Source organism: Protopterus annectens, chromosome 3.part1, assembly GCF_019279795.1.
Source record: "Protopterus annectens isolate FY-2018-M chromosome 3.part1, PAN1.0, whole genome shotgun sequence".
In the NCBI taxonomy this organism is placed as follows: Eukaryota; Metazoa; Chordata; order Ceratodontiformes; family Protopteridae; genus Protopterus; species Protopterus annectens.
Window position 1 is genome coordinate 484,240,106 of NC_056732.1, and position 19,989 is coordinate 484,260,094.

The following is a 19,989-nucleotide window of genomic DNA, read 5'->3' on the forward strand; positions in this document are numbered from 1 at the left end:
ATGACACAGCCCAGGGATCAGCAAAATCTGAAGACTGGACTATTCTAGTTCAGTAAAGGTGGGAAAACAAGGATATTTTTTTTTTTTTTTTTGTTTCAAACAGACAAAAAGATACAGTAACAAACAGTAAATGCTTTAAATCGGCTAGCACACTTGAGTGTGTTAGCCTAACAGTTAAATTAAGCAAAAAACAAACTTTTTAAAGTGCAAACAGTTCAGAAGCAAACACAAATACAGTAGATCAACTTGCAGAGCTAGTTTAGTAATATGAAAATGCTTTTAGGCGAAATACAGCAGTCAAAAAGAAAGCCAGAAAAATACTTATAAATCAAAGGAAAGTCACTCTTTCACTCTCTGCTGCTTGTAGAACTCTGCAGGATACCACGAGGAGCTGTGCTGAGTCGTATACAAGCACAAAAGTGGGCTAAAGTGGGCTTTATAGCAGGGGGTTGAAAAGAGCTAGGAAATGGCCCAAAATGGCCAATAAACTACAAGTTGCTGGGCTGGAAAAATTGTAAAATATCAGAAAAGTGGTATATTAACCTGTTTGCAAATTAGATAACAGTGCATACATTGACATGAATGCATCAGGGTTCAGAAGCTACTAAATCTTGATGTTAAAATCTTAGAAACTAATTATTGGAAATGCTCTGTGCCTCTGTTGACTGTAAATGCTGTTTACAGAATTAATCCAGAATATCTCAGTTTACCTGAAAAACTATGACCTAGTGAAAATAGACAATATTTGTTTTATGTTGGGGCATGGCCACTTCTGAATGCCTCCCCGTGGGAATATCCCTTGAAAGTAAAGTTTTGATGTTGGTTATAAGGTACAGCAGTGTCATTAGCATGGGGAAATCTGAGATATTTATGAAAAATGACAACTCTGTGAAAAGTAAAATGCACATTACTAGTGAATAATGTGCATTTCAGTTTTCACAGAGTTGTAATTTTTCATACACACCTGAGAAAATATATAATAAATCTGTTCAGATGTGTAGAAATAGCCATTGGTTAAACTGACTGACAATGTTTCAGTGAGATTGTTTCTTTTTGTAAGGTCACCTAGACTAACTGTTCCCACTACTATGTACACTGAGAAGTTTGAACTTTGGACTATGATATATGTATCTGGAGATGAATGTGCTCCTGATGTATTACAAGTGCCAGGATTTTTGTAGAATCCCAACCTCTAAAATAAATTTTAAATGGTGTGAACTTCAGAAGAGGTGTGTGCTGTTCTTTTACCAGGTTATTCCACTGTAGTCTATGGATCACCTCAATCTTTTTCCTATGTTAATGACACTGCAAATAACTCTCACTGTTTTATCTATCCCCAGTGGCTCAATCATAGGGAAAGTGCCAGTTTTTGAAGTTTTTTTTTTAACGAAAGTAGAGGTTAAAACATTTGTCTATGGGGTGAAAATGTGTGGTGCTTTATGCACTACGTGCTGTGGTCCAAAGTTAATAAGTTTAATCGAAAGGAAAGGAAACTCCAGGCTGCCACAGTGTCTGAGCAACTAACTTTAATAAAGAACTGGTAAGCGCTTTCACAGTATACAATGCTGCTTCATCAGACCATAGTAAAAGTAACAAAGCAGGCAAACTTTTAAATTCGAGGCAATCCAATCAAATGCAGACATTAAAATCACATGACAATTTGAAAAGCAAAGACTAGTCATGCCCATTACAACATTGAGTTGGGGGCTTGCCAGTTTAACGCGTTTTATTGGCATGTACTGGGGTGTCATAATCACCGCTAAGATGCTTTTTAAATTGTCATGTTATTTTAATGTCTGCATTTAATTGGATTGCCTTGCATTTAAAAGTTTGCCTGCTTTGTTACTTTTACTATGGTCTGATGAAGCAGTATTGTATACTGTGAAAGCGCTTACCAATTCTTTATTAAAGTTAGTTGCTTGGACACTGTGGCAGCCTGGAGTTTCCTTTGCTTTGTATCCTGTGTTTGTTTTACTCTGCGCTTTTACTCAGCAGTTGGGATTTTGTTTTTAGTAATAAGTTTAATCTTAGTAAAATACTTTGAGGCACTTACAGAAAAACTATTTGAGCATTTTGTGTGTAACAAACTTTAATATAAACATGTCCAGAAAGGGGGTGGCTCGGCAACAGCATTTGTAAGATGGTGTGTGAAATGGCAAACTACTGTGACTTTGGTAGCACAAACTCTTATAGCCATTACAGACCCTGTTTGCAAAAGTTACAGCTTGAACCAAACTCAAAGTTAGAGAAAGCTATAAAAATTGCTAGTCAATCTGAGCCAATTAAAACAAAGTGTGCATTTATGGGAGTGGTAAGAGATGTAAGCAAAATTAAACAAACGCATGCAATAGACAAAGCAGAAACATGAGGGCAGTGCAAATATGGAGGTGAAATTAAGTATCATGGTTGAAAGCAAGACAAGTGCGATGCAGCTGAGTGCATAATGAATCAGAACAATGATTGGCATGGAATAGAAGTTGCCAGAAATGTAGCAAATGGAAAGTTTTGCTGTAATATGTAAGACTAAAGGAGAAAAATTAGTAGTAACTGAGATTAAAAGTGAGGAAAATGCAACAAAAACTTTAGTTTTGTGTTCTGGAATAAGAATTCAGACCCAAAGGGTGAGTGTAATGTCAGACTTTGAATTCATGTCATTGCATTAAGGTTCAAGATAGACTCTAGGATAGACATAACATTGCATATGTAACAGCATTGCAGAATGTTTGTTGTTGGTCAAAGCAGAAGTGGAACTATGTAGCCCAGTTGAGAAGCTCAGATGTCAGGGAAATTCCTAGCTATGACTGAGCTGATGGAGCACAGATATGACTTTTGTATACATGTGTGTTATTGGGTCCTTATGTGAATATCTGCTGAATACAGCCACTGCATGCAAATTAAGTTTAGTTTCCACAACTGAAAAACTAAGTGTTGCTGTTTTTGGTGATGTTGGGCTCAAATGTGACCCAATAAAGATTCTGTTTAAATCTGGTCCTTTATGACCTCAATGCACCAAAAAGTGCTGTTCCCCATCCTTCATACTCTCTAAGAAAGAGTCTGAGTTGGACTAAATGCATTTACTGAGAATCATTAAAAAGGGTATAGAACCTAGAGACTGGTGTGTTCCAGCTGGGCTAGTAATAAAGAAAACTGGCAAAGGTGAGTTTGTGTTGACTTCAGATAGTTAAATAACATAGTCAGAAGGGAGAGGTTAATTTTCCCATCTTGGAAGCCATAGCACCCAAGCTAACTGGGGCAAATCAAATGTCCAAGTAATAAAAACTTAACTACATTTATTATTTCAGCTGGAAGACTCTTTTTTTGGGGATTACCTTTTGGAATAACTTCAGCAGCTGAAATGTTTCAGTATAAAGTGAATACCCTCTGCAAAGTCCATGAGTGCATGATGGTCATGATAGGTGACATTTTGGTATTGATCCTGGTAAACAATCATATGATAAAGGGCCACAGGTAGTGCTTCACACAACTGACGACTTGTGACTCAACTCAAAGTGTTACCTTGGCAAGACAGAGATAGTAGTTTGGACATTGTATTGGTGGAGATCGCATTAGATCAGATACAAATAAAATAAAAGCTATGCCTGAGTTACCAACTCCAAGTGATGTTACAGAATACTGATAAATGCTCGGCATAGTAAACTGGGAAAATGCATGCCAAAACTGTCAATGGTGCTTCATGTTCTAACAGAACTGCTAAAGAAAGAAGTAGCATGGATACACAAACAGGCTTTCAAATGGGTCAAGGCTATGATAGTGGCCATGCCAGTACTTGCTTATTATAATGTAAATAAACTGTCCGTGGTCAGTACATGTGCCAGAAGATATGGTATTTGAGCAACAGTATTGCAACGAATGAACTCCAAGCTAAAGCTTGTAGCTTTCTGTTGCAGAACATTAACAGAAACTGAAAGGACTCTGAAAATGAAAAAAATATACCTAGCAGCTGTAGGACAATGTAACGTTCCTTGACATTTCCCTCTACAAAATTATCAAAAACTGCTGATACAAATAATAATTTCTTATGAGTTGGACAACGTTCCCCTAAGTTGTCAAGAGCTGGCGATGAGATTCTAATGATGTAAAGAAGAAGCAGTCCATGTTCCATTGGAATCGCTCATTGTCAGAGACAGTCTTTCTAAAAATCCAGTCACTAAGACAGTTCAATCAGAAGAGTTGGTTACAAAACTTTTTACTTAAAATTATTCATATAAATAAGAAATGAAACAAATACTGATGCACCGGAGCAAATAACTCATCAGACGTTGCAAAGAATTTAATAATCTCTACAAAACACTTTTAGGATTGCCCCTAAGAAAACATGAAAGCACCAATGCCAGGTGCAACATCTCTGTTCATTGCATAAATAAGAATGCTTCCCTGAACCTTCTGGTCTTCTTTGTCTGATTTGGCTGCAACTGTATAAATTACAAATCTTTTCTTTTTTAATTTCTCCAAATCTTTTGGGTTTCTAATACCATAATAGGAATGGACCCCATTCCTAAGTCAAAGTATGACTAAAGTTCATGAAATTAGTATTGTTTCAGTCTTTGATGTTAGCCAAAAGTGCTCTTTGCAGCACCCACAATGTGCCCAGTAATGACTCCTTCTGCAATTTTTATGGAGTTACATGTATTGGTATGATATCTAAGTGTGATTGTAAAATCTTTTTTGGGCTAACCTTCATACCTTTCTAATTTTTCTCATAGACCTAGATTATAAATGTAACTAATATCAGCATCCAGCCTTATGCTCTATGCCTCTCATCCTCCTGGACAATTTCTTTAATATCTTAGTTGCTTTAGTGAATGATACCTATTCGACTGCAATTCTACCTGTTGTTTTTTGTAATACTACCTATTGATTGTAATGCAAATATTTTCTTTGTAATTTATTATGTGATGTAACTTTGAATTGTGAAGCTTTTCTCCCTGGACCTCCACTGAAAATGGGCTCTTGAGCCCAGTGGACCTCCCCGGTCACCAAAATGGAATAAATAAATAAATAAATAATAAATAAGACCCATTGCTCCTACAACTATTGGTACTGTCTGGATATCCTTCTTCCACATTGCCCTCTTTTCTGCCTGCAAATCCTTATTTTATGACTTTGTGCCTCTCTGTATGTAAGACACTGTAGTCACTTGGTGTAGCAATGTCAATGATCAATGCTACTTTTGTCTTCTTTTCCTGGACTATTATATCTGGTTTTCATTAATTTATTTTTTGAACTGTTGGTAATGGGTGATTCCATGTGATACAAACTTCATCATTTTCTGTAATGCTTTGTGGTTCATGTATTCAATGTTTTTCAGCTACCTCAATATTATGTTTGCACAATCCCCAATGCAACAGTCTTGCCATATTATTATGCCTTTCAGTATACAGTCCTTCTGCCATTAGCATATCACAACCAGCAACAAGATGTGTGACTGTTTTCCAATTCTGTTTTACAAAACCTACATTTGTCTGTTTTGCCACATGTTCAATGGACTTTTTAAACCAATATTTTGTAGTCCACTGTCTTGGGCTGTCTTTTGGTTTAAATTCACCTCTCCATAACCATTCCTGCATTTAGTCCTAATCAACATGAGGTTCTTCCAAGAGTTTTCTGTACTTGTAGTTATATTTATGCATTTTCCACATTTCTTGCCTTCTTGTCTGATCCTTTACCTTATATTCTTTCTTTTGTTTTTTGGCACATTCATTTGCTACCTGATTTTTATCTACTTCTGGTTAGATTTCTGTTTCCATTTGACACTGATATGCTTCTGCTAAACTAAACACGGAATCATCTTAGACTTATTCTCCTCATGTTTCAAAACTTTCACTATGTTTATGTCTTGTGATGTCAGCAGATATGTATGCAGTTCCACAATTGCAGATCTATATATGTAATCAATTTCAAGGAGGCCCATACCTCCTTCAGAATGGGGAATATATAATCTTGGTATATGCTGATTTTTATAAATCATTTAATGAACATGAAGCATCCTACTTATCCAACACCTTTTAGGGTGAGTCAGTCACACCAAAACTGTAAGTCAGGGCAGGAAGACCAAATTATTTTATAGCTTGGACTTTGTTCCTAGATGTCAGTGCTGTTTTCAGTATTAATTTTAGTCTAAAATATTCCTTACTATGTTTTGTTCATATTTGTTCATGTTTTATTGTTGATCCTTCATCAGTTCCCAGCTATTTATATGCTCCCTCTTGCTCAAGTTCATTTATATCACATTCCTGTTCGAAACTGATGTTTTCTTGTTCTGCAGATTTCCTGCTTTAAAGGTTGCTTTTGCACATTTATCAAGACCAAATGACATCCTTATATCATCTGTAAAAGTTTTGACCACTTGCAGTTGTGCTTTCAGTTCCTCGTCTGATGAGCTATACAGTTTTAAATCATCTACAAAAAGAAGATGAGAAGTCTTTAACTTTGTTGTTTTCTGGGAGCCAAATTGTAGCCATGACCTAATCTGTTAAGTAGACAGCTTAATGGGCTAAGGTCAATACAAAAGAGCAGCAGTGACAGACAGTCATCCTGGAATATCCCCCTTTGACTTTTTATCCCTTGAATAATAATTTGTCCTATATCATAGCTTAACTACAAAGTGGTTTGCCACTGTTTCATAGTCGCTCGATCAGTGTAGGCTATATCTTACACATTTTTAAGAACTCCATGAATGTGGGACACTGTCAAATGCTTTTTTTGTAGTCTATCCATGACATACTTAGATTCTTCTCCTCTTTACAGTTCTCCATTATGACTTTATTTAACAGCAAAAGATCCTTTGCTCCATATGACTTTGTTTTATTACCCTTTTGTTCTATTGCCATGATTGAGTTTTCTTCTAAATGAGTATAAACTCTGTCGGCATCAGTTCTAGTGTATAGCTAATATGTCTTCAGAAGGCAAGTTACTGGCCTATAGCTTTTAGGATAGCTTGCAGGTTCGCTCTTAAGTAGGAGTATTGTTTTTCCTGTTGTTAACCAGGCTGGTGTCTGTTCGGGATGCACATATAATTAGTTGTTATGCATGGTTAAATCTTTATGTAAAGATTTTAATACTTTTAGCCAGAAGTTAGGTACTGCAAGTGGGCCTGGAGTTTTCCAGTTAGGAGCTTTTCTTAACTTTATTTCAATGTCTCTGGCCGTTACTTCATCCCATTTCATATCCTGAACATTTGAACTTCTTATTTTTTGTTTTACTTCTTCTATCCATTTAGCATCTTTGATATGTTCCACAGGATCTTCATGCATATTTCTTCAAAATGTACCCATTTCTTCTGTTTTTGGTGGTGTTTCAATTTCTTTTGCCCTGTTTCCCAATTTTTATAAAACTTTTTGGGTCATCAATAAAATGTTTATTTTGTACTTTTCCTTTATATTTATCTACATATCGTCTAAGTTTTTTCACCTGTGCTGATATTTTTAGTTTATTTAGATCCCATTCTGTTATAATACTGCATGTTGCTTTTATCATGTCTGTCTTTCTGAGTATTTTTGTTGATCTGTTCCCTCTTTTATACTCTTCTTACAGTGCCATTTCTTGTCTTAATTGCTTTATAGTTTTCTCTGTTCGATACTTCCATGATGGCATTTCATTTCCCACTTCCTTTCTGTTACTATCCTGTGCTCTTGCGGTAAGACTTTATCTGTTATTAATTTAGTTGCACAGTAATATATCCTATTTACTTATGTTGTATCACATGAATCTCTATGGATAGTCCTAATTACTGTGTTCATTTGTTTTATCAAACTTCTAACTTTTTAGGTTTTATTGACCTTCTGTATTGTATTTCTTTCTTTGATCTTAATATATCTGTCCATCTCTATTAAACCAAGCAACTCTTCTCTTAGATCATTTTCTTCTAAACTGAGAGTACATTCCTTGGTCTCCATTTTCTGTGGGCATTCTATAGAAAGTTCCAGAGCATCTTCCTGTGCCACATTCTTTTAAGTTTCATCCTGTGTCTTCTGTTGCTTTTTCATATGGGAACTCATTGGCCTATCACTTCACAACATTGACTGCGTTAGAGTTTCCACAGTTTTCTGTTCTTCCCTTGCTGTCCAGCTCCAAATGAATGCTTGTACAGGTTTTCTATGGAAGGCTCAAAATTATCTTCATATGGCAGCTGATCAGATGCGTTCCACTCCACTGGTTTCTTCTTAATTTGGGAGTCCATTGCTCTAACCTGCTGTGATGTTATCTGACTTAAATTTTCTACACTAAATCTTTAACTTCTCCATTACTAATCCTCTTTTCTACTTTTCCTCTTTGTTTTCTTATTTTTTGTATAGTAAAATTTTCCATGTACAGAGATGCCTTTGTCTGTTATTTCTCTTCAAATATCTTTGGCGCTCCTCTTTTTGTATTGATTATTTTTGCTTTCTCCTTTGCATAAATATTACACCATATTACATCTGTTTTTCTTTCTTATGTCCATATTTCTTCTTCAGATGTCTCTCGCTCCTCCTGTTTATCTTTAATTTTTGGGAGTCATTGTTCCATCATGCTGTGGTATAACCCGTGTTAGACTTTCTACACTAAATTCTTCACTTTGCAAGTATTGCATAAGTTCAGCTTCTATTTTTTAACTTCTACTTTACTCACTCTGTCTTCTACGTTTCCTCTTTGTGATCTTTTTTTTTATTGTGCAATTTTCCATATCTGGTTGCCTTTGCCTGTATTTGTCTTCGAATATCTTTGGGGCTGCCTTTTTTTTGTCAATTAACTTGGCTTTCTCCTTTACATAAATATTGCACCATATCAGATCTCTCTTTCTTTTCCTTGTCCATATTTCTTGTTTATACCTTTCAAAAGTCTCTAGATTTTGTTCTTTATATTTTTGCACTTCTTCAGTTGCTTCTTTTTCCAAACAACCCAAGGTTTCATCATCTATACAGTGTTCTTCATGGATCTGTTTTATTAATTAACACAAATTTGCATTTGAAGCTTCTGACAGTTTTTCTTGTGCAAGTATTTTTCTTTCCTCTAATTTCTCTCTTAATCTTTTCTTATATCTTCTGTCAGGAAATTCTGGGCTTTTTGTATAATAGTAACAATATATAATTTCTTCCTAATCCTTAATAGTCCACTCTATCATTTCTATGGCTCTTTTTTGGCATATCCGTTTTTATGATTTTTGTGAACTGCTACTAACTTTCTTCAACGGGGGGGGGGGGTCACCCTCCCCCTAAGCCTGGTGTAGCCCCATTGTAGGAATGTTTTTGAGTCTTGAGGATTCTACACTGCCATTGTTTCCAGTACTAGGACCAGTGCACCTACCAAGATTGGCACTTTTTTATCCTGGGTCTTGTGCACCCAGCTATCTTTTTATTTTTTAACCCACTTCTGTCCATGATATATGCTTTATAAAATACAGTCTATATATCAGTGTTGTATTGGTGACATTTTGTGAAAAACAGGGTTCACCTCCTGAAGGTACTCACCAAGACTTAAAGATGAATTCAGTTCCAGCAATACTACTCTCCTTTGCTTGCTGATTTATCATCTCTCCATTTGGACCCCTCTCTCCATTTGGAGCCCTCTCTCCAGTCAGATCATTTATATTGGCTGTGCTGATGTTTGTGTGAAGCCATACATATTTATTTATTTGCATTTGTTGACTAGGAAGATCTGATTGGATAAATTAGTCCTTTTCAGTGGACAGCCAGAAGAAAAGCTCCAGAAAAAGAAACATTATGCAATGTATTACACGTGTTCACAGTAGAAATGAGTGAAGTAATATTGCTTTAGTAAATATTAAATTAATGAAATTCTCTATGAGACAATAAGGAAAAAATCAAATTCATGTTAGTAGCGCTGATGGCTAGTAGTAATGGCTATGGTAGATTGATTTTTATCATTTTTAATGTTGCTTCTCTGTCTCCTTCTCTTTACCTTCTATTCTGTCTGATGCCAGCACATCTTAGTCAATACTATGCTAAAAAGTCAGAAGAATCATTGATAGTGCTGTTTGTGGTATAGCCGACAGTTTCTTCTCAGTCTGAACTGTTGTTGTTTTCCATTTTGCATCAATGGTGCTCTCTTTGTAATTTGAGTCCACTTAGAAGATTAGATTGGGGTGCATAAGTTTGCTGCATTTATTTTCCATAGCAGATTGAATGAACATAAGTTTGTCGCATTTATTTTCCATATGAGGTAGTCACTCTCATGTAGTACAGTAACATGCTTGTCTTGTCAGGTTCATGGTCAGCTTAATATGGCTACTATCTTCAATACTGCACCATATGTCCTGGGATAAAATCCATTTATGATTTACACACGTATGGCTAGTCTCTCACTGTTACAATGATCATTACTTTGATCCGATATCACCGCAGAGACTATAATAACAGACTTGAATTGAGGCAATACTTTTGACAGGTGTGATATAGTGTTACTTGACTTTATAGACTTGAGGATATTTTCTCAACTAAGCCATTACATGGAAGAAGAATTGTCAGTTTCATTTTATTTATATAATACTCTGTTTTTGTGCTAGTTCTTTGTGTCTGTGGATGTGTGGATATGCAAAAGTGTTTAATCTCTTCACTGATATAGCTATATATTTTAGTAACAGAATTCTGAAAATTTTACTGTTTTGTTTGAGCTTTTATTTAGCAAGTACATTTTTATAAAGTTGAGATATTTTCTAGGTATTTTTTGGTTATGCCTGCCAACCATCATCCTTTCTCCAAATGGACTTGAGACCATTCATTCCTCAATGGTGGTGAGCCTTCTATAACCAATGACACAATAGTTGTTCAGGGGAGGGGGTATCATTACGACAATAATTAGAGATGATTATATCCTCACTGGCACCCTGGCAATGAGGATATTTTTGTTGATCTTGTCCCTTCCCCCTGGGTGGTGGGCCAAGTGAACCTCATCATTCCAAGGCTCACAATGCTTTCGTTCTGTGGCTGCTTGCTCCAACACACTACTGTGAAGGCTACTACCTATATATAGCTTGGTTAGTCTAATGCCCCTCAGGCGATGTTGTTTACATCCTGTTCTATCCTCTGAGGGGACTGGCACATTATTTATCCAGTTCCACCTTGGCCACCCAATGACCATACCAAGCCTTTCCTGCCACCTCCATCAGTTTCCTTGGGCTGCTAATGGATCTGAGATAATCTGAACAGCATTCATGGCTTTATTTTTTCTGTGCCACCAAAGCTGGCATTTGCAATGTTGAGTTTTCATTTTTACCTTATATAATAACAGTAGTAGCTGAGGGGAAACAAAATTGTTATGGCATCAGGCCAGTTTACTGTGACCATTGTTCATCATTTTAATACTAAACTTTTTGTTTGCACTTAGACTTGAATTCCAGCATAGAAGAACAATATGATGGCCTGCTGATGAGCAATGTTATTCCTGTCTATCCAGCTTTTCAGAGTAAGTAAACAAAACTCCTGCACAAAGAATCTCCTGAGAAAACTAGATTGCAGTATAATTTTAGGCCTACTGCATTTAGGTGTATTCCCTCTTTTTACTGGTTTTGGGGAAATTATAAGTAAGCATTTACAGAACTCAGGCCAGAGCAGCAGCTTATAGTCCCCCATTCATATCCTGCTCAGTAATATGGTTTGTCTCTCAACTAGTTGTTAGTTAAAATTGTCAGAAACTGCACAATGCTGCTTTTAAAATATATCCAGCATAGCTGTCTTCAAAGAAGTTCATTTATGTTGAATAAAAATGTCAAAGGTCAGGATAGCTGCTTTGTTGTGTATTTTGTCCATGCCATGTTGCTGGCACATGCTTAGGTAAATCTGTTAAAAGTTGAAGTAAGCTGACAATGCACTCAAATTTAAATTCACAGGCTTCTTATCATGCACTGAGCAATAAGACACACAATAAAAGACTTGCAGTGGAAGTAGTAAACAGAAAAGTTATGTTAAAGTCAGACTATACAAATGTAATAGTACCCATAGCTTATCAAATACCAGAGTAAAACTGTACATTTTCAGGGATGTCCTAAAACTAGTTGGTGTGGGGGCACCCTCAGGAGAAGGAAATTCCCATGAAGTGTGACTGATAGTAGAAGGAGTGAATTCCAGACATTTCCATGTGCACTCCGAGGAAATCCAACATACCCTTGAAGGAAAGGAGCAGGGGCAGAACTGTGCTTAGGAGCAAGAAGCACATTAAGTCTGTGCAGGGCTCAGGGCACTGACACTAAAAATATTTTATTTAACAGTTGTTTACCAGGAAAGTCTGACTTGGAATGAAGACAGTTTTCAGCGGAGGCCCAGGGAAAAACACTCCAGATGCATGTCTTTGAAACATGGGAGGAAACCGGAGCACCTGGAGGAAACCCACATGAATACAGGGAGGACATGCAGACTCTGCACAGATGGCACTCCAGACAAGAATTGAACAGGAGAACCTCTTGCTGTGAGGCAACAACTTTACCGCTGCACCACTGCCCCATCCACAAAGTTAAATGAGACCAGATTAGAAGTTACTGTAGATTCTAGATCCAGAGAATTATTAAAGTGACCAGAAGTACCAGAGTACCCATAAGAACTAGGGGCAAGGGTATCTGCATCTGCTATAATCAGTCAAGTTTTAAGTTAGAAAACCAAAGTTACAGAGAGTTACAACAGGAAACATGATAAATAGGATCATGAAAAGGTCCAGAGGAAGGAGAGATTGCTTTCAAGATATCAGCTAGATTCTAAAAGAGAAGACGATGATCTGCAGTAGCTGACTTCCTCCCAAAAAAGAAAATCAACAATCCATTGTTAAATACTTTAGATTTGGAAGACCATTGAAGGACCAAACACATACCATAACTGTTGGAGAATTAATCATGGTAATAAAGAATGAAAGCTGTATCTGTTAAAATGTCTTTTAATGTATATTTAAAAGTATTACTTTAATGTAAATAAACCATGGCAAGTTTAATATAGAGTAAAGATTAATCTTAAATAACTAATAGAATGCACAATACCTCATAATCTGTACATAATATGTGTATGATAACATATATTTCTGTCACACTGTACTCCATTATGTCACAGCACGTCAAACATTTTTCAGTGAAACTTACACCAGTGAATTCTGCAGATGAGTTTTAACATAGGTCCTGCAGTGAATAACAAGTTCATCTACTGTTCTTCAACAGGTCAATATATGGTAACCTGACCACTTGTGATTGATGGTATAGAACTTGACCAAAACACATTTAACCATCCAAACTGCTCCCATTTACATGACACTTGTTCTATGATAAAAAATAAAAAATTTTAAAAAGTTTTTACAATACATAGCATCTTGCAAAGGCGTTGACAGTATCTCCTTGTTTAATGCCATAGTTATTCTCATAAATGCATGAACATAAAGATAGTTCTGTCTTCCCGATATAAGAAGAATGACAGTTCATACAGATAACAATATATACTGAGTCTGTTGTGTAAAGTTAAAATGCATTTTACTTTTCATGTTATATGTATTGTTTAAAATTGTTACTTCAGGGACTTCATAAATATAACAGCTTTTTTATTTAAATATACAATGAGGTCTTTGGCTTGTTTTATTTCTCCTTCTTCCATATAAACGTATATTTCTATTATGTTTAAAAACAAATGTTGGGGCGTCTCTTAATCACATATTTAGGCTTTTGGCAAAATAAAATACTTCTAAGTGTTTTAATAATATTCTTAAATGCACTTATATCACAATATGAAGATAAAACTATAGCTCTTGAAAAGGAAACAGAAGGCAACTAATTGTGTTCACTGTCATGCCCATAAGTATAATGAGCTCTTATGTGCACCATCTGATAAAAAGAACTTGCTTGCCTATCTATTCTAATAAATCTCTAGGGTAAGCACATTGCAAAAACATATTCTTCAGTGTATTCAAATCAAACAGAAAAAAATCATCATCTGATATTTGTCTCAAAATCCCACAATGTGCCCTTTTACCAGCACTTTCTTTTGATGGTAACGGTGGCATCCATTACAGTGCAAATAAATGAAAAAAATATATTTTCTGAAAATTGTCACTTTGTAGGCCATAGTATTACAATCTTTGATAAATTTTTACATCTAAAGATTCTGTGTTGTTTGTGATGGCTTATAAGTAAAATGCCAAAATTGGTAGTAGCTTCTAAACATGGAAATAAGTTACTTAACCTGTCTTTACTGGCCACTCACACTATGAAAGTGTCATAAAAGAATGCAAATACTTTTTCAAATAATGAGAGAAATGTGAATTAAAGCACGATGGTATTCTCCCTGTACCTCAAAACAATATTAGCATATATGGGGGCAGAAGCATCTCCCATTGCTATGTCTCTCAACTGTTGAATTCTATCTCCTCTGCTGTTATTCTTGAGAGAGAAAACAGGGTGATAGATAAACTGATTTTAAGTAAACCCAGAAACATCCTTATTTATATGAATGATGTCACTCTGAAAAAAGGTTTTAGAGGACATGAGAGCTTGTAACTCAGATACCAGTCAATTAAATAAGTAAATCCGACTTTCAAGTAAGGAACTTTGTTGAAATGGAGGTAAGGGTAGCTTCTCCAGTACAAAATTAAGATCCCATTATGAAGCTCCCTGTTTTCTAGATGGTCTAATATGTAAAATTCCTTCCAAGAACTGCTTCACTTATGCCAGCCAAGCAGAAATGGTCAAAAGATGTAACGAAGTGTAAGACAGGATAGATTTGAACAATTCACATGTACTGGAATACCAACAAAGCCCCTCCCTTTGTTGGTCTTGGTCTCTGCCATGGCACCCACTAGGAAATCTCTTCCATTTGACAAAAATGATTTCCTAGTAGCAGATTTGCACATCCTTTGAAAGGGGCTGCCTGAATGTGACCAAAAACCTGTCATCCAAACAGTTCGGTGTAGATTCAGAATGCTGGGGTGCATAAGGGTTCCCGTGCCCTGTGTAAGTCCACACTGTGAGGAAGGTTTTGGCAATTACTCCTTGCCAGGTGCATGAGAAAGGAGAATCACTGTTGTCTGGGCCAAAAGGGAGTTACCAGCAGTATTTTGGTGAGTTCTTCTTGGTGTTTAGTAAGACTGTGGCAATATGAAGAAAAGGCAGGAAAGCATAATAGAACAGTCCTAACCATGCGAAAGAAAAGGTATCTGCTTTCCAGACTTGTTTCCAAGAAATCTTGTCACAGAAGTTCTGAAACTCTCTGTTGTGACTGGAGGTAAACAGATCTACTTAGAAAGTTCCCCATAAGTGGACAATGTCCGGAAAAAACATCTGAGTGTAAAATCCATTCATGAGGGTCTGTTCTTGATCTGCCTAAGGAGTGTAATGATTTTCTGCTCCAAAGGAATGGAGGTTGCCTGAAGGAAGAGATTGTACTAAGTTGCCATATTTTCCAGGCAATCATGTTTAGTCTTTTTACAGTAGAATAGCTAGTGAAGGGTGAGAGGTACAACTGCCCTAGATGAAAAGTGTTGGAGTGGTGTGATCAGTCGATCCCAGTCTCTAATGCAATACTGACTTTTGTGGTAAAACCTGAGTGCTGTAGCGTTTAATTTGTGGTCTAAACTGTAGGAATTGCTTGATAAATTTTTAAGAAGAAATTTTCCTTTTTTTTCTTTTTTAAGTAAAACATGAGTGCTGTAGTGCTCTGTGTAGGGTATACACTTATATCAAGCAGTTTGCTGTAGTTTAAAACAAAAAAAATGTTAATAAAAAGGAGGAGGTTAGAGGAAGGGCATAGAAACGGGGCGGAATGGCTGTGCAGGAGGGAAGGGGCCGTATTGTGCATCTAGCCACCTGGTTGGTGTGCCAGTAGCAGGAATATTTGTTTTTTTGCACTTCAGTGGAAGAGCTGGGGGGAGGGGAGGACATGGATCTGTAGTAAGCCGAACCCAGTGTACTGATCAGCCTGATACAGTTAAGTGCTTTTCATTTCTTTCTTGAAGAGCTGAGGGGGTGGGCGCTGGTTCATGGTGCAGATTGACTTGAAATGGAGGAGGAAAGAAGGAGATCTAGGTGTTACTGGATCTGTTTTGCTCACTGTAGGAGTTTCTTTTTGATGAAGTACAGAACCGGAACAGTAAGGACAGAGGATGCTGGTGATGAGTCCAAACAGATCTGAAGAACCAGTAAATCCTCCTCATGTGAAGTGTGGCTAAATGTACCATGGGAAAACATGATACCATGTTCATAGGTTCATAGGTAGGTACTAGGCTATCTGCCCAAGGGCATTTACAAGCCTAGCCAGAGTGTGTCGGCTTTCGCTGCCCCATTGATTGATTAATTAACTGATCCTCTGTCAAGCAGAGCCAATGAAGTGATCCCAGGGGTGTATTTTCTGTTACCCATCCGCTTGTCAAGGTTTCTCTTGAAGAGTGTTAGTGAGGGGTTCTGCCTAATGTAGTTTGGAATTTTGTTCCAAAGCATGAGGAGTCTCTGTGATAGGAATCTATCCTTCCAGCATGTTCTATTTATTGTTGTGGCGAGGTTTAGCTCACTAGAGCGTGTGGCTCGCACTGACTTGGATTTCTTTACGTGGAGCATGTCCATCAGTTCTGAGTTGGACATGGCTTTGTAAGTCAGGCAGAGATCACCTCTGAGTAAGCGATATGTATGGTTGCCACCCGTCCCGTTGTCAGCGGGACACTCACGGTTTGAGTGCTCTCATCCCGCCTCAACCAAGCGGGACTTTAAAAGTCCCGTTTTCCCTTTGCGCTTGCAGCGCTTTGCATTTAAAATTGCCGTGGAAAAGCCGAAAATACTTCCGGTTTTCCACGGCAATGTCACCACCGGACCTGCAGTTAGAGGGATTCTCTGCTAGGTCCGGGGTAATGCAGCACAGTAATTGGCTGCAGCCATCGAGGGGCGGGAACTTCTTCTGAAGAGCCCCATAAAGGTCGCAGCTGTAGAGCCCTAAGCTCTATAGCAGCTGCGAGTCCCGACAAAAGATCTGATTTTTTTTTTTTTCACCATTGAAGCCAGCCTAGCCAGCCAGCCAAGCCAGCAAGGCCAGCCAGCCAGCCAGCCAGCCAAGCCAGCAAGGGAGCCAGCCCAGCCAGCCAGCCAGCCAGCCAAGCCAGCAAGGGAGCTAGCCCAGCCAGCCAGCCAAGCCAGCAAGGGAGCCAGCCCAGCCAGCCAGCCAAGCCAGCAAGGGAGCCAGCCAGCAAGGGAGCCAGCCCAGCCAGCCAGCCAAGCCAGCAAGGGAGCCAGGCCAGCCAGCCAAGCCAGCAAGGGAGCCAGGCCAGCCAGCCAAGCCAGCAAGGGAGCCAGCCTAGCCAGCCAGCCAAGCCAGCAAGGGAGCCAGCCCAGCCAGCCAGCAAGGGAGCCAGCCTAGCCAGCCAGCCAAGCAAGGGAGCCAGCCCAGCCAGCCAGCCATGCCAGCAAGGGAGCCAGCCAGCAAGGGAGCCAGCCCAGCCAGCCAGCCAGCCAAGCCAGCAAGGAAGCCAGGCCAGCCAGCCAGCCAAGCCAGCAAGGGAACCAGGCCAGCCAGCCAAGCCAGCAAGGGAGCCAGCCTAGCCAGCCAGCCAAGCCAGCAAGGGAGCCAGCCTAGCCAGCCAAGCCAGCAAGGGAGCCAGCCTAGCCAGCCAGCCAAGCCAGCAAGGGAGCCAGCCAAGCCAGCAAGGGAGCCAGCCTAGCCAGCCCAGCCCAGCCCAGCCAGCAAGGGAGCCAGCCCAGCCCAGCCAGCAAGGGAGCCAGCCCAGCCCAGCCAGCAAGGGAGCCAGCCCAGCCAGCAAGGGAGCCAGCCTAGCCAGCCCAGCCCAGCCAGCAAGGTAGCCAGCCCAGCCCAGCCAGCAAGGGAGCCAGCCCAGCCAGCAAGGGAGCCAGCAAGGAGCCAGCCAGCCCAGCAATAACTGTGAGTGGTAAGTAGATAATTGCATTTTGTGGCTTTAGTTATTTAAAATGGGAATAGTGTGCTTTATTTAAGTTTTTAATGTTTAGTGGTAGATGGGGATGTAGTATTTAAATCTGTGCAGTGGTTATTTTGAGACTTTTGTACTAGTTTAAAATGGGAATATATTGTGGTTTAATTTTTAATGTTTAAAGGCAGATGGTGGGTGCAGTACGTAATAATGAAATCTGTAGTAGTTAGTTTGATATTTTTGAGTAGTAGTTGTTAAAGATATAAAACCTGTATGTATATGTAATTGTTATTATGCTTGGGGTATGATTTGGAAGCATTACTTTTAAAAGGCTGAACTGTGTATAGAAGTTGTTTGTTTCTGTTGGGGGGCAGTGAAATATAAACTTAGTGTGATGCATTTCTATTGTCGTAGCTTTTTCTGGGTATTGTCTGTATGCATATAGGAACTGTTTGAGCATAGTTTGTACTTTTTGTATGGAAATATGCACTATAATGCTGTTTTCAGGAAGTTACGATATACTGTTTAGGTAATTTTTCCTGTTCCTGCAAGTCCATGTCTATGTGGTACAAGTCTACCTTTTGAGGGAATGTTAACAGTTAATGTAATTCATTTATTATTCTAGTAGGTACACGTTGCCAATTTGCCAAAGCTGTTTCAAGATTGTTTTCATTTATACTTGTAAATGTGTGCATTTAATTTATTATGCATTTTTAATAAGGTTAAAATGTACTGTTTTGCTTGTAATGTGAATATGGGTGTGTTACTTTTACTTGGGCCTGTTTATTGCATTGCTGTGCTGGATTAATTGCTATGTTTTGAAGTAAAAGGAGCCCATGGAGTCTGCTGTGCATTGTAGTTTTAAAGTTAAAATGTTTGGACTTTTTTCCCATTTATTTATTTTTTTTGTGGATGGATGCTCTGAAGTTAATGCAATGTATTTGAGATTGTGCTAAACCATGTTACAGGGTAGTTTGCATCTAAGTAGCAAAGTTTTTATTTTGTGTTTTAGTGATGTCTTCAACATACTTATTTACTGTTTTCATTATAATCAGATTATGAGCAGTGCTGCTGTTGGGCATGTTTATTAACAGATCATTGCGCTGTGTAAATTAGTGCCATACATTTCTTAACTGCTGTGGTCAAAAGCTAAATTAGGTCTATGGTATCCACTGTGCATTCTCATTCATTTTACTGTTTTTTGGTTCAGTGAATATGGTTAATTTTTTTGTCTTGTGGGGTGTGGTGGGCATGTTCAGTGGTAAAAATAATGCATTTCATTTTCTACAAGCTGTGTTAATGTTAGTCTTCAATGGCCAAAATGCCCCCTACATTACCTCATTTACTATTTGACCTTTTTCAAACTGTAAACTCTTTTTTGCTCCATTCCTCTATAATACTGCATCTCCTTTAACAACTCTGGTGATGTCGTGGTGGGGGTGTGGCCAGTGTCATACTGGCCACACCCCTATCCTGTTGACCACACCCCCATGTCCCACTTTGCCCCTGTTAAAAGGTGGCAACCCTGGCGATATGCCACTGAGTACAGCTGGAGTTTTTTCAGTCGGGCTGCATAGGACATATGTTTGAGGCCAATAATCCTCTTGGTGAGGTACTTTTGTGGTCTTTCCAGTTGTTGGAAGTGTCTTGTGAGGTACATCCCAAATGGGTCATTGTACTCTAAGATGGGTCTAATGAGTGACGAGTAGAGGGGCACTATAAACTCTTTATTTCTAGATGCAAACCCTTTAGTAATTAGATCAGCCACATAGAAGGATTTCCTAACTACTTTGGCAATATGATTTTCAAAGGAGAGATTACTATCTACCTGGGCCCCCAGATCTCTTATTACCTCTTCTGCATTAAGGGGAGTGCCACCTATGTGGTAATTCGTGGGTGTTTTGTTTTTCCCAAACGGGATGACTATGCATTTTTTGGCATTTAGCCTGAGGCCATGACTTTGAAACCAGTTTTCCGTCTCAGTAAGGCCCTTATGGGGGATGTCCGTGTCAGCCGGAGAGTCAATTATGGCTCCCAGTTTGCAGTCATCGTCGAACTTGGTTAGCCATAGTCCTCCTGTGTTTGCCTGTACTTCTGAAAAGTATATGCCAAACAGTAGGGGTCCCAGGACCGAGCCTTGCG

At 38.5% G+C, this 19,989-nt stretch overlaps 1 protein-coding gene across 1 annotated transcript in view; it reads left to right on the top strand.

Moving 5' to 3' along the window:
- Nucleotides 1–19,989, top strand: part of LOC122798180 (ectonucleotide pyrophosphatase/phosphodiesterase family member 3-like) — an 835,307-nt gene that overhangs the window by 716,825 nt on the left and 98,493 nt on the right. Inside the window, exon 22 of the mRNA XM_044066922.1 lies at nucleotides 11,344–11,421. Coding sequence (XP_043922857.1) covers nucleotides 11,344–11,421 — 78 coding nt within the window. The remainder of the gene's footprint in view (nucleotides 1–11,343; nucleotides 11,422–19,989) is intronic.